This window comes from Dendropsophus ebraccatus, chromosome 14 (genome assembly GCF_027789765.1).
Source record: "Dendropsophus ebraccatus isolate aDenEbr1 chromosome 14, aDenEbr1.pat, whole genome shotgun sequence".
Taxonomy (NCBI): Eukaryota; Metazoa; Chordata; class Amphibia; order Anura; family Hylidae; genus Dendropsophus; species Dendropsophus ebraccatus.
In genome coordinates this window covers 40,425,622-40,447,566 of record NC_091467.1, presented here as the reverse complement: position 1 = coordinate 40,447,566, position 21,945 = coordinate 40,425,622, and the positions used below count along the sequence as shown (strand labels likewise).

The 21,945-nt window shown below is 43.9% G+C and overlaps 1 protein-coding gene across 2 annotated transcripts in view; it reads left to right on the top strand.

Moving 5' to 3' along the window:
* The window catches only part of EPN3 (epsin 3), a 52,886-nt gene that overhangs the window by 8,530 nt on the left and 22,411 nt on the right, over window positions 1–21,945 (top strand). For both annotated transcript variants that reach the window (XM_069953241.1, XM_069953240.1), the window contains exons 2-3: window positions 5,587–6,177; window positions 12,294–12,406. In XM_069953241.1, coding sequence (XP_069809342.1) covers window positions 5,667–6,177; window positions 12,294–12,406 — 624 coding nt within the window. In that variant the 5' untranslated portion in view covers window positions 5,587–5,666. The remainder of the gene's footprint in view (window positions 1–5,586; window positions 6,178–12,293; window positions 12,407–21,945) is intronic.

Below are 21,945 nucleotides of genomic sequence, written 5' to 3'. Positions count from 1 at the left end.
TGCCCGCAGTACTAAGAGAGCACAGCCAGAAGCAGTTGGCTCTGTTCCCTTTTGGGCAGCAGCACTAGTACTGTAGGCTTGTCTCCCAGTGAAATGAAGCAATTGTCTTTTTCCTAGATAACTCCATTAAGTTTAGTTTTTTTGGATGGGTTCACACACTGTAAATTGAAAACAAAAACTGGCTCTAAAATAAATATGTAGACTGTCCTCTTTTAGGCTATGTTCACACTACGTAAAATAACGGCCGTTGTCCGCACTGCAAAACTACGGCCGTTGTTTTGAGGTTCCCTGTAATGACTGCAATGTAATGTAACTACGGCCGTTGAATTCACACTACGTATCAGATAACGGCCGTTGTTTATACGGCCCTGTGAAAAATGAACATGTCAATTATTTCCGGCCAGTAATACTGCAACAACGGCCGTGGATTTCAATGCGGCCGCAAATGTAAAACTTATATCTGCCGAATTAAACTTGATTTTGATGTAAAAAATTGGAGTGGTTTCTTGGGCTGGGCGCAGTATTTAAAGTAAATGACCTGTTTCATCCCTTTTATAATCATGCTAGGAATCAAAATTAAACAACAGCCGTAGTTTCACGACTAGCCCGTAATATTTTACGCAGTGTGAACATAGCCTTAACCTAATATTGGGTTCTGTTAAAGTCTGTGTAAACGCACGCCATTTTTTTTTTTATTTTTTTTTTTTTAATACAATGTGTGCACAGACTGTTGCTTTTATTTAGGCTTAAAAAGAGCACGTTATTACATAAAAAAAAAAAAATGCACTTTTTTTTAACAGCGTTTATTTGTTTATTTATTTTTTTGGTTAATTTACATTTCATAGTGTGTGAACCTAGCTTAAAGGGGTAGTGCAGCGCTAAGAAATTATTTACAGAATAACACACATTACAAAGTTATACAACTTTGTAATGTATGTTATGTCTGTGAATCGCCCCCTTCCCTGTGTCCTCCCACCCCCGCACGTGTACTCGGAAGTGTGGTGCATTATACATACCTGTCACGTGCCGACCCCCGTCCCCGATCTTCTGTGCCACGACGTCATCTTCAGAGGCAGAGGGCGGCCGGCACTCGGGGCAATCGGAGAGCTTCGGCCGGCCGAAGATGACGTTGTGGCACAAGATGGCGGACGGGCGCGACACGGATCAGGTAATGTATAATGCACCACACTTCCGGGTACAAGTGCGGGGGTGGGGGGACACAGGGAAGGGGGCGATTCACAGACATAACATACATTACAAAGTTGTATAACTCTGTAATGTGTGTTATTCTGTGAATAATTTCTTAGCGCCGCACTACCCCTTTAAAGATTCCAGGCTAAATCTATGTTCACACAGTAAAAAGCTGTAAAAGCAAAATACGACAGTAAAATAGGTATAAACACAGCTGTATTTTGAGATCAAAATACACCTGTGTTTCATACCTATTTTACTTTTATTTTACTGTGTTAGAACATACCCTAAAACTGACTTTAATACACTCTGTGTGGTAAACATGGCTTACACTGGACTAATGTATGTATTAAAGTAGGCAGCTTGCAAATGATGACTTTGTGAACCAATTATATCTGAGAATTTTTTGTTTCATTTTTGTATTTTCTGGTAAATATATCCTTTATTTTAGATGGAAATATTTCATTATCTGAAAAATCTCATTGCATTCTGTTCATTCTAGTACAAGTGACTGTCGTGCAATACTTCTTGGTACAGGCTGAAACATGTTATAGTTAGAGATGCTGTAACTGAAAACAGAATTTGGTGGAATCCACTTTCTAGTTCCTACATGCTTTCATCCAGTTTTAAATGATTATAATGACCTTTATTGACCTAGAAAATAATAAAAACCTTGAAAGAAAAACTTTAGTTTTTACTTTTTTTTATTTGATAACTCTTCTGTATGATATCAGTGGAGACTTTTAGAATATAGAATGAAAAAGAGTACAATAGACTATAACTACACAGAAGAGATGTAATGAACTTACCTCCCTGCGCTCCTGTGGAGGTCACCGCCCCTCCATTGCAGCAGTAAAGGCATGAGGTGGTTACCATGGCTGCTTGCAGCTGGGCAGCCAATAAAGAGCCAGGGGCGTGTCTCTGATCAGTCCTAGTAAGGCCCTTTTCACACTACCGAACAGCACTGAGATTCCGCATCGAACCCACTGGTGCGCAAGCCTTGAGATTCCGCGTCGAGCCCACTGGTGCGCAAGCCTTGACATGTCAAATCTTTGATCGGACAGCCCTCCCATTGAAACTGAAAAAAGGCAGGATTAGGCACCGAGTCCGCACGGAATCTCAGTGCCTATTTCGAAGTGTGAACGGGGCCTTAAGCTGAAACGGCCGGGCAAGTCATAAGCGCCTTTGGTGCTCACTGCTGACAGCAGCGGGAGAGATTTAATCTGGAGTCTGCTATGTATATTGCGCCAATCACTTGTGTTACATTTGTCTTTGGTTCCTTTGGTTTGTTCTGACTTCTGGCTTGCACCCTGACCCCTGCTACTGGTTGTGATTTTGTACTGCGTTACCTTTGCGTGTATGCTGGTCCAGCTTTGGTATTGTATTGGTTTCAGATTTAATCCTTGTCCTTGCACTTCTGGTTTCATGTTTCTTTGGCATTGCCGTGACTATTCTTGATTTTCGGATTTTTTACTTACTGTAGTTGTGATTGACAGGTTTTTGACTCAGACGACCTCAGTTTCTCCCCTTCCTGGTAGTTAGAGTAGGGAATGTTGCTGCTGTTTAGGGAAGATCGTCCAGGTAGGCAGGCACAGTGGGCTGGGTTCAGTTGAGGGCTCACTGTATCCTTACAGATGTGAAAACAGAATAGAATGACTGTGCCAACCAAATGACACGTCCTGGTGGGTGGATAAACTTATCTTGGAAATAACCAGGAACTACCACAATGTATAATGGAACATATAATATAGGGAATACAGAGATTTCATAATACATACAGATAATGTGAGAGATTGACTAAGCTAAATGCACAAAAATTCTGGCTGGATTGTAGTGAAAAATTGGCGTACATCGCTTGTACTATTATAATAGTTTTATTTAGGGATGGTCCGAACCCGCCGAAGTTCGGCTGAACACGAACGCTCGGCATCGGATTCCCACTGTCTGCCCGCTCCGTGCAGATACTGGGATACCTATGGCTGTATCCCAGTTTTCCAGGCGTTCCTCCCGCTGGATCCGCCCGCTGCACGGAGCAGGCAGACAGCGGTAATCATTGCAGAGGGTTCGGGTTCGTACGAACCCCGTCCGAACCAGGTTCGGAACATCCCTAGTTTTATTTGTATAGCACCAACATATATTGCAGCACTTTACAATTTTGGGGGTTACATACAACAATCAGATATTACTGAGATAAATATGTAACCATCAATTCAAACAGAAGTAAGGGTCCCGCTTACAAGATCTAAACATAATGTATAAAAGAACACACAGGATATAGACGGCACTGCTGCTATAGCATGTAACAGGGGTAGCTTGTAGTTGAACAAAATCAGGGTGATGCATATTCCGAGTTCAGTGGATAGCAACAGTGAATAAAAAAACAGCGGTTGCACTCACCGTGTAATGACTAAATGGTTTCCTTTATTTAATGTGCAACCATACACAGGTAACAGTGTGCGATGCTTTTAGCGGAAGCCAGCAAGGAATAGGTTTCACACTGACTTCTTCTTTGGGTCACCTCTGTAGATAGTGCAGACTATTACCCACTCCTTGTTGGCTTCTGCTGAAGGTGTCCCACACCATTACCTGTTTATGTTTGCACAACTAAAGTGTCACTGTCTTTACATAAAACTTTTGGCATATCATAGAGACATGTCAAAAGTTTTGATCGGTTCGGGTCTGAGTGTTCATACCTACACCAATTGAGAGAACGAGCCGGGAGACGACATGCAGCACATCCTCTCCCTGCTCTGAGTTAGAAAAAGAGTCAGGCTCCATTGAGCTTCATTATAAGTCTGACTCTTTTTTTTCTGGAGAAGGGGTAATGAGTAATCAGTAATCAAGGCAAAAATTGATCTCAGCAGCGACGAAAGTTTTAGCTGATTCAACAGTAGAAAATTTAAAAATTTTAGAGATTTTTTTTAGATGCAGGTGACAAGAACACAAGAGGGATTGATTGAATGAATGAGTAAAGGACAGATCAGAGACAAACATAGCCCCAAGGCAGCGAGTTTGCTGTCTAAGGGTTATGGTTGTACCATAAACAGAGATGGAAATGTCAGGCATAGGTTGGTTTTAGTGAGATTCAGGCTTAAATAAAGGGAGGACATAATGTTAGAGATGGCAGACAGTCAGTCACTGGTGCTTTGTAGGTGTGCAGGGATTACAGCATGTCCTGGAACGAGGTATATAGATGTCACGAAGACATTTCACACTATCCTTTGGTTCCTTGATTTACATGGACCCTTTTTTGCTATAAAAACATCTGCTTCTCATGACCAAAACAAGGAATCAAAGCATAGTCAGAGGTATGGATATAATTCTGCTGTTTCTTTATATAATCCACCATCATAGTGAACGTTTTGTAAGAACAAGCCTGCCTTTATCTAATGTTTGACTTGACTTGTAATGTTTGTTTGACTTGCACTTCATCAGCTGGACCCCAGGTCACCAGCCTATGGTAAAAAACTAATTTTATAACTTCCCCAAAGGCCATTAGCTTTATAAAAGGTAGCTTTGGTGTTATTGCATCATTATGTGTCAGCCTATGTCTGCATCTCTTCTGGTCAGTTTACACTGAGGAATCAAAGCTGAAATTTTGAGCGGAATACCCGTCACAGACTCCACTCGGAATTCCGCCTGCCTTAGCGCCTAAATGTAAGGTACAGGGCACCTATATCCCCTGAATTCACAGGGATTCAGCTCGGAATTTCGGCCTTGATTCCTCAGTGTGAACTGACCCTTAGTATGCAGAGGGCTGACAGATTAACTTTTAAGGAGAAGTCTTATGAAACTAAAAAATCTGGGGCAGGCAGGGGGTTACAGGAACATAATGAAGAAAATATACTTACCCATTCTCCTGTTCTTGCATTAATGCCTTTCCAATATCAGCCAGCGGCCGGCCTCCAACAGCTCCTTCTACTGCAATGTCTTGTACCTGCCTGCTCAGCCAATCAGTGACTGGGGTGGGACACTACTGCAGTCATTGACAGGCTGAGCAGGCAATCAATCAGCCGGTCCATGAGGGTGCAACAGAAGGAGTCGGGGCTGTAATATATATGCAGAAGCCTGCTGAAAATGACTTCCGGTGCTTGTCATAGAGAGGTGAGAGCGACGCTGTGAGGCTACGTGGACAGGTAAGTATATTGTCTTTATTATGTTACTGCATCCCCCTGCCTGCCTCTGATTTTTTTTGTTTGTTTCATGGGAATTCTCCTTTAAATAAAGAAATGTTTTGCTGTATATCCTGGACATCTGACTACGTTGTGAGTCCTTGTATTGAATGTTTTTCGTTCTGGAGTAGCCTTTAAGCGGAGTATGTGTGGAGTGTAGGATCTTTAGTGTCATGTCTTAAGTTTAAGTTTTATGCTTTTCATTATCACATTTACTTCACAGACGTTTCAATAGAAAGTGAATACACACAAACTGACAGATCACAAACTAAGGAATTGTAGAGAGTCAGGAAATAATTCATCATGGCTACTTCATCTATACGACGTCAAGTTAAGAACATCGTCCATAATTATACTGATGCTGAGGTTAAGGTTCGAGAGGCTACTTCAAATGACCCATGGGGACCTTCCACAACTCTTATGGCGGAAATTGCTCAAATGACATATAATGCAGAGTACACTGAGGTCATGATGATGGTCTGGAGGAGACTAAATGACAGTGGGAAAAATTGGCGTCATGTTTATAAAGGTCTGACACTTTTGGACTATTTGATCAAAAATGGATCCAACAAAGTGTTGCAAGAATGTAATGAGAATCTTATCGCTGTACAGACTCTGAAAGATTTTCAGTTCTTGGATCGTGATGGAAAGGACCATGGCATTAATGTGCGAGAGAAGGCCAAACAGATAGTATCCCTGCTAAAAGACGAGGAGAGAATAAAGCAAGAGAGGGCACAAGCCCAGACAACAAGAAGAAGGATGTCTCAAGTAACCGCAGCCATTGACAGCAGCCATAGGCTACGCTATAATGAAGGTAATGTACTGTATAGAAGAATGGCAAATCTTTCTCTTAGGTTCTGTTCAATTAGCGTCATTAGTTTTAGACACAATAATTCCATGACAGATACAGTATAATGGCTCTGATTTTAAAAATGATCAGGAAAAGTATTGTATTGATTTACAGTATAATGATATCCATCAGGTTCTGCTGAGATTCTAATATTTTTGGCAGCATTCACACAACGTATAATTTGATTAAACAATGGCCATAGACTTATATGTGTCCCTGGGCCTAGGTTTCGTTAATATGAAAAGTAATAGTTCTTTCTCTGCTTGCTATCAGTGAATGCAGGCATATGTACCTGTCTTTGTGTCACAGCTTTGTAAGTGTTTTGGATGTTTTTACAATCCGCCCCCCCCCCCCCCCCCACCACCACCACCACTAAACAGCTAGTATGAAATACATACTGGGGTGATGTGATGGAAAATCATTGAGAACAAAAAAAAGTCCTGTGTTTACTGTGCAATAGTATTGACAGCAGTGAGCAGGAAAGAAAGCTAAGGGTGCGAGTACACAAATGGACCAGTCAGGGAAATGCATGATGGGAAATGTAGTTTTCCATCTTGGATGCACATCGACTTTTAGAAAAAACTTGTAACTCAGGAATGGCAGCAGCTAGAAAGACAGGAGACGTCTCAAAATACTCAGGGGGACTTGTTGAGTAAGACCAGCTAGCATTTCATTTTTTAACTCTTAGGTGGATAGTAATTGGTAGACTGGACAGACGTGTTTTTTTAACTTTGCAAATAACTCAGATGGCTGGGTTCACACTGAGTTTGTTTGTTTTTGCAGTCTGTTTAACATATCCGTTTTAACCATGTTTTTGTGTACACTAAAAAAAAGCATTTTTTTTATAATGGAAGTCAATGGAATTAACGGATCCAAGTAGATTGCACACAATTGCATTTGTTTTTGCATCTGTTTTCTTTATAAAATGTATATGTTTAACGGACTGTTTTATCATTTGTTTTATCATCCTATCAGTTGTCTGCTCATGTCTGCAGCTCGAAGCATGATATAGAGATGACATATTCCAGCAGGGCCGGCCTTTGGGGGGGCGACCTGTGCATTTGCACAGGGCGCATAACTCCTGGCCAGCTAGGGGGCGCTCTGGCAGACAGAGAGCTGTACAACTAACTTAGACATAGGAATCTCTAAGTAAGATGTGCTGTCTTTCTGCCTGAGCGCCCCCTCCAGCTGGCAGCCTCCCATCCTCAGGGCCGGCGTGGGGGTGGGGTTAGGACAGTGAGTGTTAGGGGCAGGAGCACACAGACAGTGTCCTGCAGCCTCTGGCAGTGATCCCTGGCTACAGCTAATTGCTGCTATCAGAGGTCACACAGAGGCTACTGGACGCTGGGCTCTCGTGGTGTGCTGGACCCCCTCCCCCTCCTGCACCATTTGACCTCCCTCCTGCACCATGTGACCTCCTCCTTCTTCCTGCTGTGACTGGTGTAATGTTACAGCAGTCGGGACGATGTATGTACATAATAGATGAATGCAGTGTGTGTTACATGTCATGTGTGTACTCTATGGACTGGATGATTTGGATCTGTATAATGTGTTTTCATGGATGTAGAGGTGTAGTTGTAGAGGTGAATAGACTGTACATAGGAGCTGCAGCCATTCTCTGGCCTCATCAGTCCTATGTAATTGCTGCATGTGACCACTGAGGCTGGTGATTGGCTGCAGCTCCTATGTATAGTGTATGATTATGTCACTAGGGCAATACAAAGTGTTTTATTGAGGACAAAAATAAGGTGGTATTCAGTCCTAGGTGGTGGTCAGTCTATGGCGGTAATATTGGTCTGTATATAGTGTATACAGAGTCATTATGGGGTGGTCACACTGTGGCGGTAATATTGGTCTGTATATAGTGTGTATAACAGGGGTCCTCAACAGACGGACCGCGGTCCGAACCCGGACCGCAGGGGCCAGCTGTCTGGACCCCTGGTCAGAGGTCCCGCTCCCCACCGCAATGCCTCCCGCGGCAGTGTCCGCCCGGCCCCCGGCAGATACGCACTCTCTGGGGACGTCCCGGGGATTCCCCAGGAGGGCGTGCACCAAAGACCACAGTGTGCGCCGCCGGCCTGTACTTCCGGGAAGTGCAGGCCAGCGGCATTCACTGAGGTCACTGGTGCGCGCTCTGCTGGGGAATCCCCGTGACGTCCCCAGAGAGCGCGTATCAGCCGGAGGCCGGGCCGACAGGAGAAAAGAAGAAGGCAGCGGGGGAGCGAGGTGCTAGGTGAGTTGTGGTTTGTTTTGGTTTTTTTTGACTAGGGGCCATCTATAAGGGGGGGCTATATACTTCTTGGGGGAGCTCACAGGGGGCTATATACTACTGGGGGGGTTATATACTATTGGGGGGAGCTCACAGGGGGCTATATACTACTGGGGGGAGCTCACAGGGGGCTATATATAACTGTGGGGGAGTGCACAGGGGGCTATATACTACGGGGGGCTATATACTATTGAGTGGAGCTCACAGGGGGGCTATATACTACTGGGGGGAGCTCACAGGGGGCTATATACTACTGGGGGGAGCTCACAGGGGGCTATATACTACTGTGGGGGAGTGCACAGGGGGCTATATACTATTGGGGGGAGCTCACAAGGGGGCTATATACTACTGGGGGGAGCTCACAGGGGGCTATATACTACTGTGGGGGAGTGCACAGGGGGCTATATACTACTGGGGGGCTATATACTATTGGGGGGAGCTCACAGGGGAGCTATATACTACTGGGGGGAGCTCACAGGGGGCTATATACTACTGTGGGGGAGTGCACAGGGGGCTATATACTACTGGGGGGCTATATACTATTGGGGGAGCTCACAGGGGGGCTATATACTACTGGGGGGAGCTCACGGGGCTATATACTACTAGGGGGAGCTCAAAGGGGGCTAAATACTACTGTGGGGGATTGCACAGGGGGCTATATATACTACGGGGGGGGCTATATACTATTGGGGGAGCTCACGGGGGGTTTATTTACTATTGGGGGGAGCTCACAGGGGGGCTATATACTACTGGGGGGAGCTCACAGGGGGCTATATACTACTGTGGGGGAGTGCACAGGGGACTATATATACTACAGGGGGAGAGCACAGGGGGCTCTATACTACTGGGGGGAGCTCACAGGGGGGGCTATATACCACAGGGGGAGAGCACAGGGGGGCTATATATTACTGGTGGGAGCTCACAGGGGGTCTATATACTACTGGGGGAGCTCACAGGGGGCTTTATACTACAGGGGGAGAGCACAGGGGGGCTATATACTACTGGGGGAGAGCTCACAGGGGGCTATATACTACAGGGGAGAGCACACGGGGGGCTATATACTACAGGGGGAGAGCACAGGGGCACTATATACTACTGGGGGGAGCACACAGGAGGGCTATATACTACTGGGGGAGAGTGCACAGGGGGGCTATATACTACCGGGGGACAGCGCACAGGGGGCTATGTACTACAGGGGGTGAGCACACAGGGGGGGGAGCAACAGGTGGCTATATACTACTGGGGGAGAGCGCACAGTGAGGCTATAAACTACTGGGGGAGCAACAGGGGGGCTATATACTACCAGGGCAGTCACCCCCTTTGTACCTAATATCAAAGGGCTGGTGAGAGAGAAAAAATGCCAATTTTCCCGCTAATAAGCAGCAATTCTGTATGTAAATAGTTGAACGTTTGTGAAAAGTAACAAAACACGTTTCCTACTGATGTTCAGCTAGGACCTTCACCTGACAATAGACCCCGGTAAGCGGACCCTCACTAAAAGTTGTTGAGTACCCCTGGTGTATAGTATCATGCAGTGGTCAGTCTATGGCAGTAATATTGGTCTGTATATAGTGTATACAGAGTCATTATGGGGTGGTCACACTGTGGCGATAATATTGGTCTGTATATAGTGTGTGTAGTATCATGCAGTGGTCAGTCTATGCTGGTAATATTGGTCTATATTTAGTGTATACGTACATTATCATTACCGCCATTATGTGGCCACCACACTATATACCAATATTACCGCAATAGAGTGACTGCCACATAATATTGGTCCGACCGCGGGTGGGAAACTGACTCTTTTCTTGCAGAGTGCACAGGGCCTTCATCCATTATCCTGCTGAGGGGCAGCAAGCAAGGGCAGGTAGACATAGGATGGAGGAGGCAGTGAGAAGAACATAGAGAGATAGCAGCAGCCACATCCCTCGGTGTGCTGGGAACAGACTATTGATCATCATCAGCAGCAGCAGTCTGTGCTCTGCACTGATACTACTGCCATATGCTGCTGGCTGGAAGGAGTCTTTCCTGGGCTAGTTACATAATATGCCATTTGTGATTGGCAATGATTTATTTAAAAATGATTTATCGCAGTCAGTATGATGGAGGTCACACAGTTTTCCAGCAGCTGGCAGTCAGTATAATGGAGGTCACCCAGCTTTCCCAGCATCTTGTAGTCAGTATGATGGAGGTCACCCAGCTTTCCCAGCATCTTGTACTCAGTATAATGGAGGTCACCCAGCTTTCCAGCATCTTGTAGTGAGTATGATGGAGGTCACCCAGCTTTCCCAGCATCTTGTACTCAGTATAATGGAGGTCACCCAGCTTTCCAGCATCTTGTACTCAGTATGATGGCGGTCTCCCAGCTTTCCAGCATCTGCTAGTCCAGTGCTTCTCAAACTGTGAGGCGGGCCTCACCAGTGAGGCGCCTCCTACTTAGTTGTTGGTGAGGCCCAGCTGGGGAGACAGTTTTTACAAAAGTAACTATGATCTGCTTAGTCCTTTTTCTGTTTGCAAAGATCTCCATTTTAATAACATTATTAATTTATTTTGTACTTGCTTTATTAGTATCTAGAGCTTGGGAGACAGGTGTAAGGTAGATCTAGTATTATTTTCAGCTTTTAAATGGACTTTTACCACAGATAATGAGGCCCAGTCACCCTCTTGGTCAGTCTGGTGAGGCCCAGGCATTGCCTTGGTCTGTTGGGTGAGGCTCCAGTAGAAAAAGTTTGAGAAGCACTGTGCTAGTCAGTATGATGGAGGTCACCCAGCTTTCCCAGCATCTTGTAGTCAGTATGATGGCGGTTACCCAGCTTTCCCAGCATCTTGTAGTCAGTATGATGGAGGTCCCCAGCTTTCCAGCATCTTGTTGTCAGTATGATGGATGTCACCCAACTAGATAGATAGGCATTGTAATCTGCTTATGTTCCCCATAGGTAACATAATCGTTTGGGGGCCCACTCAGACTTGCCTGCCCCTTCCCCTAGGCTGAACCCCTAGCTACGCCCCTTTGTACAATTGCCTGCAGGAGCGCCAATCAGGAAGGCCACAGATGGCCACGGAGGCTTTTGTCCTCCTGTGCGCTGTTAGGTACCTTTATCGGGGGTTGAGTGGTTTAGGAGGCTGGGGTTTAGGGGTGGTAGGATTTAGTCTATCATGTCTAAAACATGATAAATTGTGTGCAGGAGTGGGAGGAGGGGGGGGTCACCGAAAGAAAGTTTTGCATAGGGCGCCATCTACCCTAAGGCCAGCCCTGTATTCGAGGGATTTAAAAGGAGTTTGTCAGCTGCAATTTTAAGCTGCTGACATTGTTAAGGCCCTATTACACCAAAAGATATCTGACAGATTATTTTATAGATTGATTTCAGCCAAAGCCAGGAATGGATTTGAAAAGAGGAGAAATCTCAGTCCTATCTTTACGACCTGTTTATAGTCCGTTCCTGACTTTGGGCCAGTTCACATTGAGGAAACATGGCGCAATCCCGCCGCGCTCAGTCTCCTTCTTTGAGTGAATGGGAGAGCGCACGCTTGTCCGCTGCCTCTCCTCTCCGCTCAAAGAATGAACATGTTAGTTCTTTGAGCGGAGAGCGGCGCCAGCGCACAGGCGCACGCTCTCCCATTCACTTAAAGCAGGAGACTGAGCACGGCAGGATTCCATATTGCCCCGAAGTGGATGCAAGTCCACTTATGTTCTTAGAGAATAATGAATTCTGAATAGTGATGAATGCCCTAATGATCATCATGGGCAGCTGATTGAAATAGGAACCATAGATAGAATTTTCTTTTTCTCACTTTTGTTTGTTTTTTTCAGCCTCTGTTTCAGCCCTTTCTCCAGAATTGGAACATGCAAGGCCTCAGAGTACTGGGGAAGAAGAACTTCAATTGCAGCTTGCTTTAGCTATGAGTAAAGAAGAGGCTGAAAAGGTACAATTAAAGCTCCTTATTCTATTTCAACGTTTTTGTGGTTATATTTTTGCATTGTTTTTACACATTGTTATTACAATACGTATAATTATACTATCAATGCTGTGTGAACAATGCTGCCACTGCGGCATTAATTAGAGATGAGCGAAGCAGACTCCTTTGTTTCGTACGAAGGAAAACTGATCGATGTAAACATGCATCCATGTTTTCCAGGCGGTCCCCAGGCGGTATCCTCCTTGTTACCCCCCTGCAAACTACATCTCTGTGTCTGCTTTTCCTATGCTTAGCTGCAGAGTGGATGCAGACTAGCCTCTATGCTGCTATCCAAACAAAAAAGAAAAATGGTGGGCACAGCTATATATCCGATAGTGGTGCACCCAAACACATCCCATACAAGATGCTACAAAACCACAGAGACAGCGAATGTGTTATATAACAAAATAAAAACGTATGTAGGCTCTCTAGGAGTAAATCCTGTATATGAGATGTTTATGGGAGCAAATTAATTATATATTAGATATCTGGTGTTTATAAAGGCGAATTAATTACAGGAGATATTTAAATATAACAATTTTTATCTTTTAAAAAATTAAAATTTCATAAATTCATAGTAATATACATAATTATATAGAATAAATCAAAACAAAATAAATGGTTCAGTTTATAGATAAAATAAACAATAAATTTCAACGTTTTATAGTGTAGTTCACTGGAGATAGAATGTCCGCGCAGGGCCCTTGCGCTGGCTGTCCTAACAATATAAATCACAATTTACATATGGAATGAATGTTCTTATGGTATTTGAACTCTCTGGCCTCTTGCCCCCGTACCGCTTTGGAACTGGATGATATTTAGTTGTAGTTCCGTGGTATTATTATAATATTTAGATGGGGCTTAGTTTGTTTGCCCTCTATCTGATTGTACACTTTGTCCGCAGAATGTCCCATATATACTAGATTCGTAGATCTCACTACGAATATGGATGTATGCCAAATATCTTTATCCATTTAGTTAAAGATAACTAAACGGATAAAGATATTTGGCATACATCCATCTACTCCCGCAGCCTCTACCCCGCACTCGCTGGAACCGTTGCCAAAGATTCAAACGAGCGCGCGCTCTACACCATGCGGACACAGTGACAGCTCCCTGTGAATCCTGCACACGCCGATAAGGAGAACAACAGAGACCGGAGAGAGATACACTCCAAAGCCCGGCTGATCCATTCTCAACACGGCTAGTGAACATTGGATATCTGGTGAGAGGTGGTTTACCCACCAACACAGCTTGCACGCAACACCAGCTATGCTGAGTACAAACACTCACCACATCGCACTGTATTTGCAAAAGTACACGTAACGGATTGTCCCTTCTCTCTTATGCACATAAAGTGAGATCTACGAATCTAGTATATATGGGACATTCTGAGGGCAAACAAACTAAGCCCCATCTAAATATTATAATAATACCACGGAACTACAACTAAATATCATCTACTTCCAAAGCGGTACGGGGCAAGAGGCCAGAGAGTTCAAATACCATAAGAACATTCATTCCATATGTAAATTGTGATTTATATTGTTAGGACAACCAGCGCAAGGGCCCTGCGCGGACATTCTATCTCCAGTGAACTACACTATAAAACATTGAATTTTATTGTTTATTTTATCTATAAACTGAACCATTTATTTTGTTTTGATTTATTCTATATAATTATGTATATTACTATGAATTTATGAAATTTTAATTTTTTAAAAGATAAAAATTGTTATATTTAAATATCTCCTGTAATTAATTCGCCTTCATAAACACCAGATATCTAATATATAATTCATTTGCTCCCATAAACATCTGATATACAGGATTTACTCCTAGAGAGCCTACATACGTTTTTATTTTGTTTTATAAATATTCTTGGGCGTTAGAATAGTAGTGCACTCAGAGTATATATCCCCCAACACCTTCCAAATTCCGTAGTAAGGTGCAGCGAACATATACTGTACAATTTTTCGAATGTGTTATATATAGGATGCACACACAACAATGGAATAAGCAAAATATAAATCTTTATTGACAACACCACAGACAACGTTAAAATTGGACCACATAGGTCAAACACAAAAACTGGCGACTGCCACAATCATCGGAGTAGCGACACAGTACCAGGACAAAGCAGTATAAAGGTACAAACACACACCGTATACGCAGCGTATTTTCTGATGCGATACGCAGCAGATACGCAGCAGATTAGATCTAAATAACTGAATACAGCATCAAATCTGCACCATCAAATCTGCTGCAGATCTGCTGCGTATCTGCTGCGTATACGTTGTGTGTGTTTGTACCCTGATTGTGCTACACAGCTACCATACCAATATAGGCAGAGAATGCAATCAAAAGATAAATCAATACATATGATATAGCAGCCAATAAATTCATCACAAAGGGCCCAGTGCCCTGAATCAAAATAATAAAGATAAAAATCATGTAGCCATCCTGGTACAATACCACCTAAACCCCACGCGTATGTGGCCCCACGCGTATGTGGTCCAATTTTAAGTGTTTTTAACGTTGTCTGTGGTGTTGTCAATAAAGATTTATATTTTGCTAATTCCATTGTTGTGTGTGCAGCCTATATATAACACATTCGCTGTCTCTATGCTGCTATCCTACTTCAGTGTAGCAGGCCTTCAGAAGTTCCCAGAAAAGCACTGACTAGTCTAATGGTGGTTTTACACGGAGCGATAATTCGCCCAATCGCACAATTACCGATTTTAAATGAATTTTTTTTTTATAACGATCAGTGTTTAGACGGAATGATACATCGTACGGAATATTCGTTTTGCGATCGTTTCGCGATCGCTTAAGCCTATCTCACACATAGGGGAAATCGTTGAAAGACTGTTTACACGGAACGATCAGCGAATTTTTTGGCGAACGATCAACGACGATTTGAGAACTTGTTGAAAGATCAAAATGAACGATTTCTCGCTCGTCGCTTGATCGTTCGCTGCGTTTACATGTACGATTATCGTTCCGTGTAAAACCACCATAAGGGCCCTATTACACGGGGTGATTATCTGCCCAATTAGGAAAATTCAGGCAAATATTACCTCATATAATAAAGAGAACAAGCAGTCTTCGGCGGCTGATCATTGTCTTTTGGCAAGTTTGAAAATTATTGATTGTGCATCACTACATATAATTGTGATTCACAGCTGATGGCTGATGCAAGGGTAAAGAAAAAAATAAAGAAGCATGCTTACCTCTCCACGCTCCCGTCCTGGCCTCCGGGCTTGTTTCTGGTATTCTCCACTCACTGCAGCCTTAGACAAGGCTGGAGGACACTGGGGGAGTGTGGGCAGTACATCTCTTTATTTTTTTCTATATTACACCTTTAAAGTAGGGCTGCTTGGAGATTACTAACAATGTCCGTGCAGCCCACACATCTATAAGTGAGCGCCGATCTAGCATTTATGTGTATTTTTGTTATTGCAACAAAAAAAAAAATCACTTGGTGTTGCATGCTTGCAAATTACACACCTGACTTGGTTACATCTAAAAAAAAGCCCTCTGTCCAGTTTTCTTTTTTTTCCCAGGGGAGCTTACAAAAAGACTAGGGAGGGACTTTATCAAGACCATCATACCTGTATGCCAGTCTTCTATAAATCCCCACCCCTATGCTGGATTTACAAAGGGGCGCATGCCACTCAGTAAATCTACTGCTGCTCAGTAGCAGGCATATATTTCTGCCATTATTTATGTGCTAGCAGGAATAGATCATCATAGGTCAGGCATGGAAGGAGGCCACACCACCTCCTCCTTGCCTTACTGCCTCTCCTGCTCATCCATTAGGTGAGCCAGGCATACCCCAAGAAGGAAGCAAAAAATGTTTGGTTTACACAAAAATTGCTGCTTTTTCTCTGTAGTATGCCAGGTGTATTTTTGATAGATATGTACACGTTTTGGCTACATACAAACAACCTTTGACATCTCAGGCAACCTATCTTAGAATATTGAGATTTTTCTGTACATTGCAATAACAGGCTGATATTCCCTACTGTAAGATGTAGAAAACACATCTGCCAGGGTCATCATTCTTGAATGTTCTGTCCCTCAACAAATCTTCACAAAATTTATGAACTATGCTTTACCAAAATTAATTTGGATAACCTCTTAGTGAGTCTTCTAATTTTTTTTTTTTTAGTTTCTAAATTTTTAGTTCTAGTTAAATTTTTGGTTCTAATCATTTCTACCACTGGTATAATAGTGTGAAATGGATGGCCACTTATCTCTTGAAGGACCATGTTCCCTGACGCTGGTTTCCTATATTGGGTAGTACATTCTTGCCTTGTACTGGAATTCCCTATAAGTTTCAAATCTAGTTCCATATCTAGAGACTGTATATCGCTATCAAACAGAGGATGGCGAAACCCCTCATAAGGCAGATGCCAAATGACCCACCACAGGGCGAAAAATTCCTTCACGACTCCAAAATTACAATCAAAATAAATGACGGGAGGATTAATCTAAGGTCAAGTTTGTGACCTCATTGTCATTAACCCTCCCTGCATTACAGAGTGGAGATACAGCCGGTCAGGGATGCTTTTTACAGGCGTTTACATGAGTCGTCTAAGAAGGGAAGGGGGAGAGACTGAGTGAACAGCTCACATACAGTTTTCTGTGTTTTCAGCATAAAGTAGCAGGCTCAGAACTGGAGGAAGGAGACTGATAAAGTAATGAACAAATTGTTAGTCTCCAGGAGCTGGAATGATTCCACAGGTATTATACCTAACCGGATAACCCCTTAAATAGCAACGCCAGGTGGAACTGGAGAATATAAAGCACTTACATTGCATGAAACCCACTCCAGTCAAAGTTAATGTCTCTGATGTACCCTGGGGTCCTAACCACCAACGATTGGATATATTATACAACCAGAAACATATATTTTCATTAATCTAAGATTCATGCTGACAGTGTTGTAATGCTACAGTAAAATCCAAAACAAATCAGAGAAGAGTTAATACATTTAGACATCAGGGATTGAAGAGAGATAGCTGATTAGGGGAGAAAAGACCCAGTGTTCCAGGTGTCTAGAAATTAAAACAAATATTAGGGAGAGGCTGATAGTAGTGCCGGTTGGTTTTCATCATTAATGGGGTTGATAATGAGTATAATTATAATATTATGACCATAACCGTGTAGTCATGTTATAATTTCTACAATGTGTCACTTAATGTAAGTCCTTCAGTTGCTCAATTTAGTCACCACCCAGTGAAGTCATTCCATAGTTGCACAAACATCTTAATTCCTAATTTGGTATATGAGGCGTTTTCAAATTATTTCATACACGTATAGAAAACAGGAAGCAAAGCATTAAAGGGGAACTCCGGGCAGAGGTAAAAAAAAAAATGAAACTTCTGCAGAAGCATATAACAATACTTACCTATCTAACCCAGTTTTGAAACTACCAAAAATCCATTTGTTTTGGGGGGTTTTGTTCTGTTTTGTGTTTCTGTATTTCCTGGTTGAGCAGATGTACTCAGTACTACAGGTTCCAGAATGCATTACTTTCCCTCAGCTGTTCCATTACAGTCCCCCACACTGCCTATTCCCCGCCCAAAGCTGTTGCAGAAGATCTGGGCTGTGTTCACACATTTCAGTATTATTGTGTTACTGAATTATTTGCAGTACTTTATAATTTTATTGTGGTCCCACCCGCACAGCACGCTGTATTCTCTACCTGTAACGCAAATACTGGAATAAAGCAAAGAACTTTTAAAATTAAAATTTTCTTTTTTTTCTTTTCATCTCCACGCACATATTATGATCAAGCATCTTTTATCTTTGAAGTTAATTCCCACAAAAAGGACTTTATCCGATATTATCTTACATGGGATATACTGTTTATGCCTTGTTTTTTGTACAGGGATTGGCAGTGATGGCTCTTATCCTCTCTGCTGTTTAGCATTATCTTTTTTGTGCAGATGCTGCAGTACTGCAATGACACTCCAACATGTGTGAACATAGCCCTAATTTCTCTGTAGACTTTTGCACAATCAGCGAAGCTGAAACACCTGCTTCTGGCCAGTCTGAGATGGTGAATCACGCCCTGCCCCCTCTCTGCATCATCAGCTTGTGTCTAGCAAACACACACAATGTGAGACAGAGGCATGGAATATTTGTCTCCTAAGGTGGGGCCATATTTTTTCACTTCCTGGATTTTAACAGCTACCAGTGTGGCAGAACCGTACAGATACAGTAATAAATTGTATAGACAAATCTCTATTTAATGTACTTTTAATAGAATACAAGTTTTTCTTATCCGGAGTTCACCTTTAAGCTTGTTCTTCACTATTTCTTCAGTCCCCTACAGCCCAAATCTAATGCTTTACTGCCATCTGTGAGACACAAAGGTACTTGGTCGTGTGTTGGGGCTTCTTAGGGTTAGATAAAGGATGGTGGAGAATAGAGAAGAGCAAATTTACTGTAATTTTCCAGAAGTTTCATTTTCCAGAAGTTTCCCAGGACTGGATCTAGCTTTTCCCAGCACCTGGGGAGGAGGGGCACAGAATGTCAGTCAGTTAAATGCAAGCAGGTTGATGAGGGGATTGCAGAGATAACAAAGTGCATTAGCATAAATTTGTTCATCTCTAGTGGAGACTGGGCCATAGTGTGATGTTACGCATTGCTAAGTTAATACTGTAAAATAATTGTGAGCAGAAGAGGAAACTTCTTGCTATTCCTTATTAGTCAAAGAGGGGGATAAGGGCTTTCTGATATGTCTCAGCTGGAAGGGGTGTCTGGCTAATTTTAGTAGTAATGAGGCGAGCATAAAGAATTTATATAAGACCTCAAGAGCCTTGGGACCTGTAAAATCCAATAAAAGGGCAAGAAATAGGGGGCCAGATCTCTCAATTGGCTCTTTGCTGCATGGCACCGTTGTAGATATATTTAAAATACATTACAGGTTAAAGGGGGTACCCTGAAGAGAAAAAAATGTTTTTAATACATTGAATTAATAAAAATATAGTACTTTGTAATCTAACTTTATTGAAAAAAGTATAGTTTTTTATTTCAATATGTACTTCTGATGCCTAGCAGCAGTAAGGGGGCAATATGGCCCCTCAGCTGCCACCACCTTTTGTGTCGGGAAATGCAAGGCTCTAAGCCTGTCCTAGCGCTATAAATCAGGTATTTTTTATTAATAAGCTACGGTCAGTGGGGAATCCAGGAAACAAACTAGGGGGACACCGGGAGGACGTGGTCAGATAAGCCTTATTATTTTCTTTTATACCCTTTAAAGCAGGGGTGAGGAAACTTTTCAATGTCGAGGGCCAGTCGGGCATTAATAAAATAATTCGAGGGCCACATACTGTGAGCGGCAGTTAGTAGCGTGGGTTTGCAGCACCCGGGGCAAGGCAAAGTATTGTTCCCATAGTGCTCCTGCTATTGCACTTAACCCTCTGTGATGCCCCTTGTACCTGATGTGAATCCTTAGTGATGTCCTGTAGCCAGATTTAACCTCCAGTGATGCCCCTGGTAGCTGTAGTTAACCCCTTACTGATGTCCCTGGTAGTCTAGTTAACCCCCAGTGATGCCCCTTGTTACCCCCCCAGTCATGTCCCTGGTTGCCTAATTAACCCCCCAGTCATGTCCCTGGTAGTCTAGTTATCCCCCCCCAGTCATGTCCCTGGTTGCCTAATTAACCTCCCCAGTCATGTCCCTGGTAGCCTAATTAACACCCCCAGTCATGTCCCTGGTAGCCTAGTTAACCCCCTCCCCCAGCCATGTCCCTGGTAGTCTAATTAACCCCCCCAGTCATGTCCCTGGTAGCCTAGTTAACCCCCAGTCATGTCCCTGGTAGTCTAGTTATCCCCCCAGTCATGTCCCTGGTTGTCTAATTAACCCCCCCAGTCATGCCCCTAGTAGCCTAATTAACACCCCCAGTCATGTCCCTGGTAGCCTAGTTAACCCCCCCAGTCATGTCCCTGGTAGACTAATTCCCCCCCCCCCCAGTCATGTCCCTGGTAGCCTAGTTAACCCCCCCAGTCATGTCCCTGGTAGCCTAATCCCCCCCCCCAGTCATGTCCCTGGTAGCCTAGTTAACCCCCCAGTCATGTCCTTGGTAGCCTAGCTAACCCCCAGTGTCTGTCCCAAATAAAAAAATAAACATCCCACTCACCTTTCCTCCACTCCCACACTGCCCAGGTCCTCTTCTCTCCTCTCTAGCCAGTGACGGTCTTCTCCTGCAGGTGGTGTGCAATGAAATTACATAATCGCACGCGGCCTGCAGGAGAAGGAAGACGTGCGCCACTCTGGTGGGGAAGGAGCCGGCACAGACAGCATCCTCCGGTGTCTGACAGGTTCCCCACCCCTGCTTTAAAGCAAGGGCTGCATGATCATCGAGCCGTCTAATAGTGCCGTGGTCCGGGTTGCTGCAACTGGTGCTGGACTTGCTGGTGGGTTCTGGTGTTTTGGAGGCTACTTGTTACGGTGGGTAGGACACCCCCCAGACATACCAGACACACGGCAAACTGACCTTGGTTAGGACGAAGGTGAAGTATAGGTTCAAGTACAGCGGTAAAGATTACAGAGTCTCACTTAAAGGGGTATTCCCCCCAAAATTATTTTTGCATTAATACATTGCCCACCCATAGCTTTCCATCTTTTCAATATAAAGTTATTATGGATTCTGCACAGTTTTGCTGTTATCTAGGTACATTCACCTCCACCGAATGCATAGAATCATCAAACCTCAGTCCAACCCGACACGCTCCCTGCTCCTGGCCCCCAACCTCCGTGTCGGCATCACCTGTCCTCCGTCTTTTCAATAGGCCGGGTTAGCGCTTCTAACCCAGTCCACTGAAGTGAAGGAGGACACTGACGGGGTGGCTGCTGTTAAAGAGGGAGACCGTGATCAGTGCAACAGTCACTGTCTCCCTCTCTAACTGCAACCACCCCGTCACCCGCACCATGTGCCCCCCCAGCCCCAGATCACTGTTCCCCCCTTACTGTGTTCCCCCCCCCGCCCGTCACTCACCCGCAGCCGCCACCAGTACCCCCCCCAGCACTCACCCGCGGCACCCGAATCCCCCCCTGCTCTCATTCACGGCAGCCCCCCCTCACCCACGGCACTGACCCTCACCCTGACTGACAATGGTGAAGACTCCCTTGTCTCCGGAAGTCAAGGTAGTGCAGACAAAAGAAAGAAAAGTGTGTGTGTAGCTAGACCTAGAGTTAGCTGCAGCTGTGCTGTGAGAGTGTGACATCTAGTGGTTGATGTAAGAAACAGCTACCTCCTTTCCTAACCTGTGACACTAGAGTGAGATACTTTTACCAAGGTGTAAGAAGAAAAAGAAAACAAATAGTGGGACACTACAATAGGCTCTGTAAGCAAGCACCGATCTGTTTACTCTAATCATTGTGCCCTGTAATACGGCCCTAAGCGTGATTTCCGATCGTGACTGTTATACCACTATGTATAGTACTGGTCTCTGAGGGCAGATATGTGATAATTAGAGATGAGCGAACCG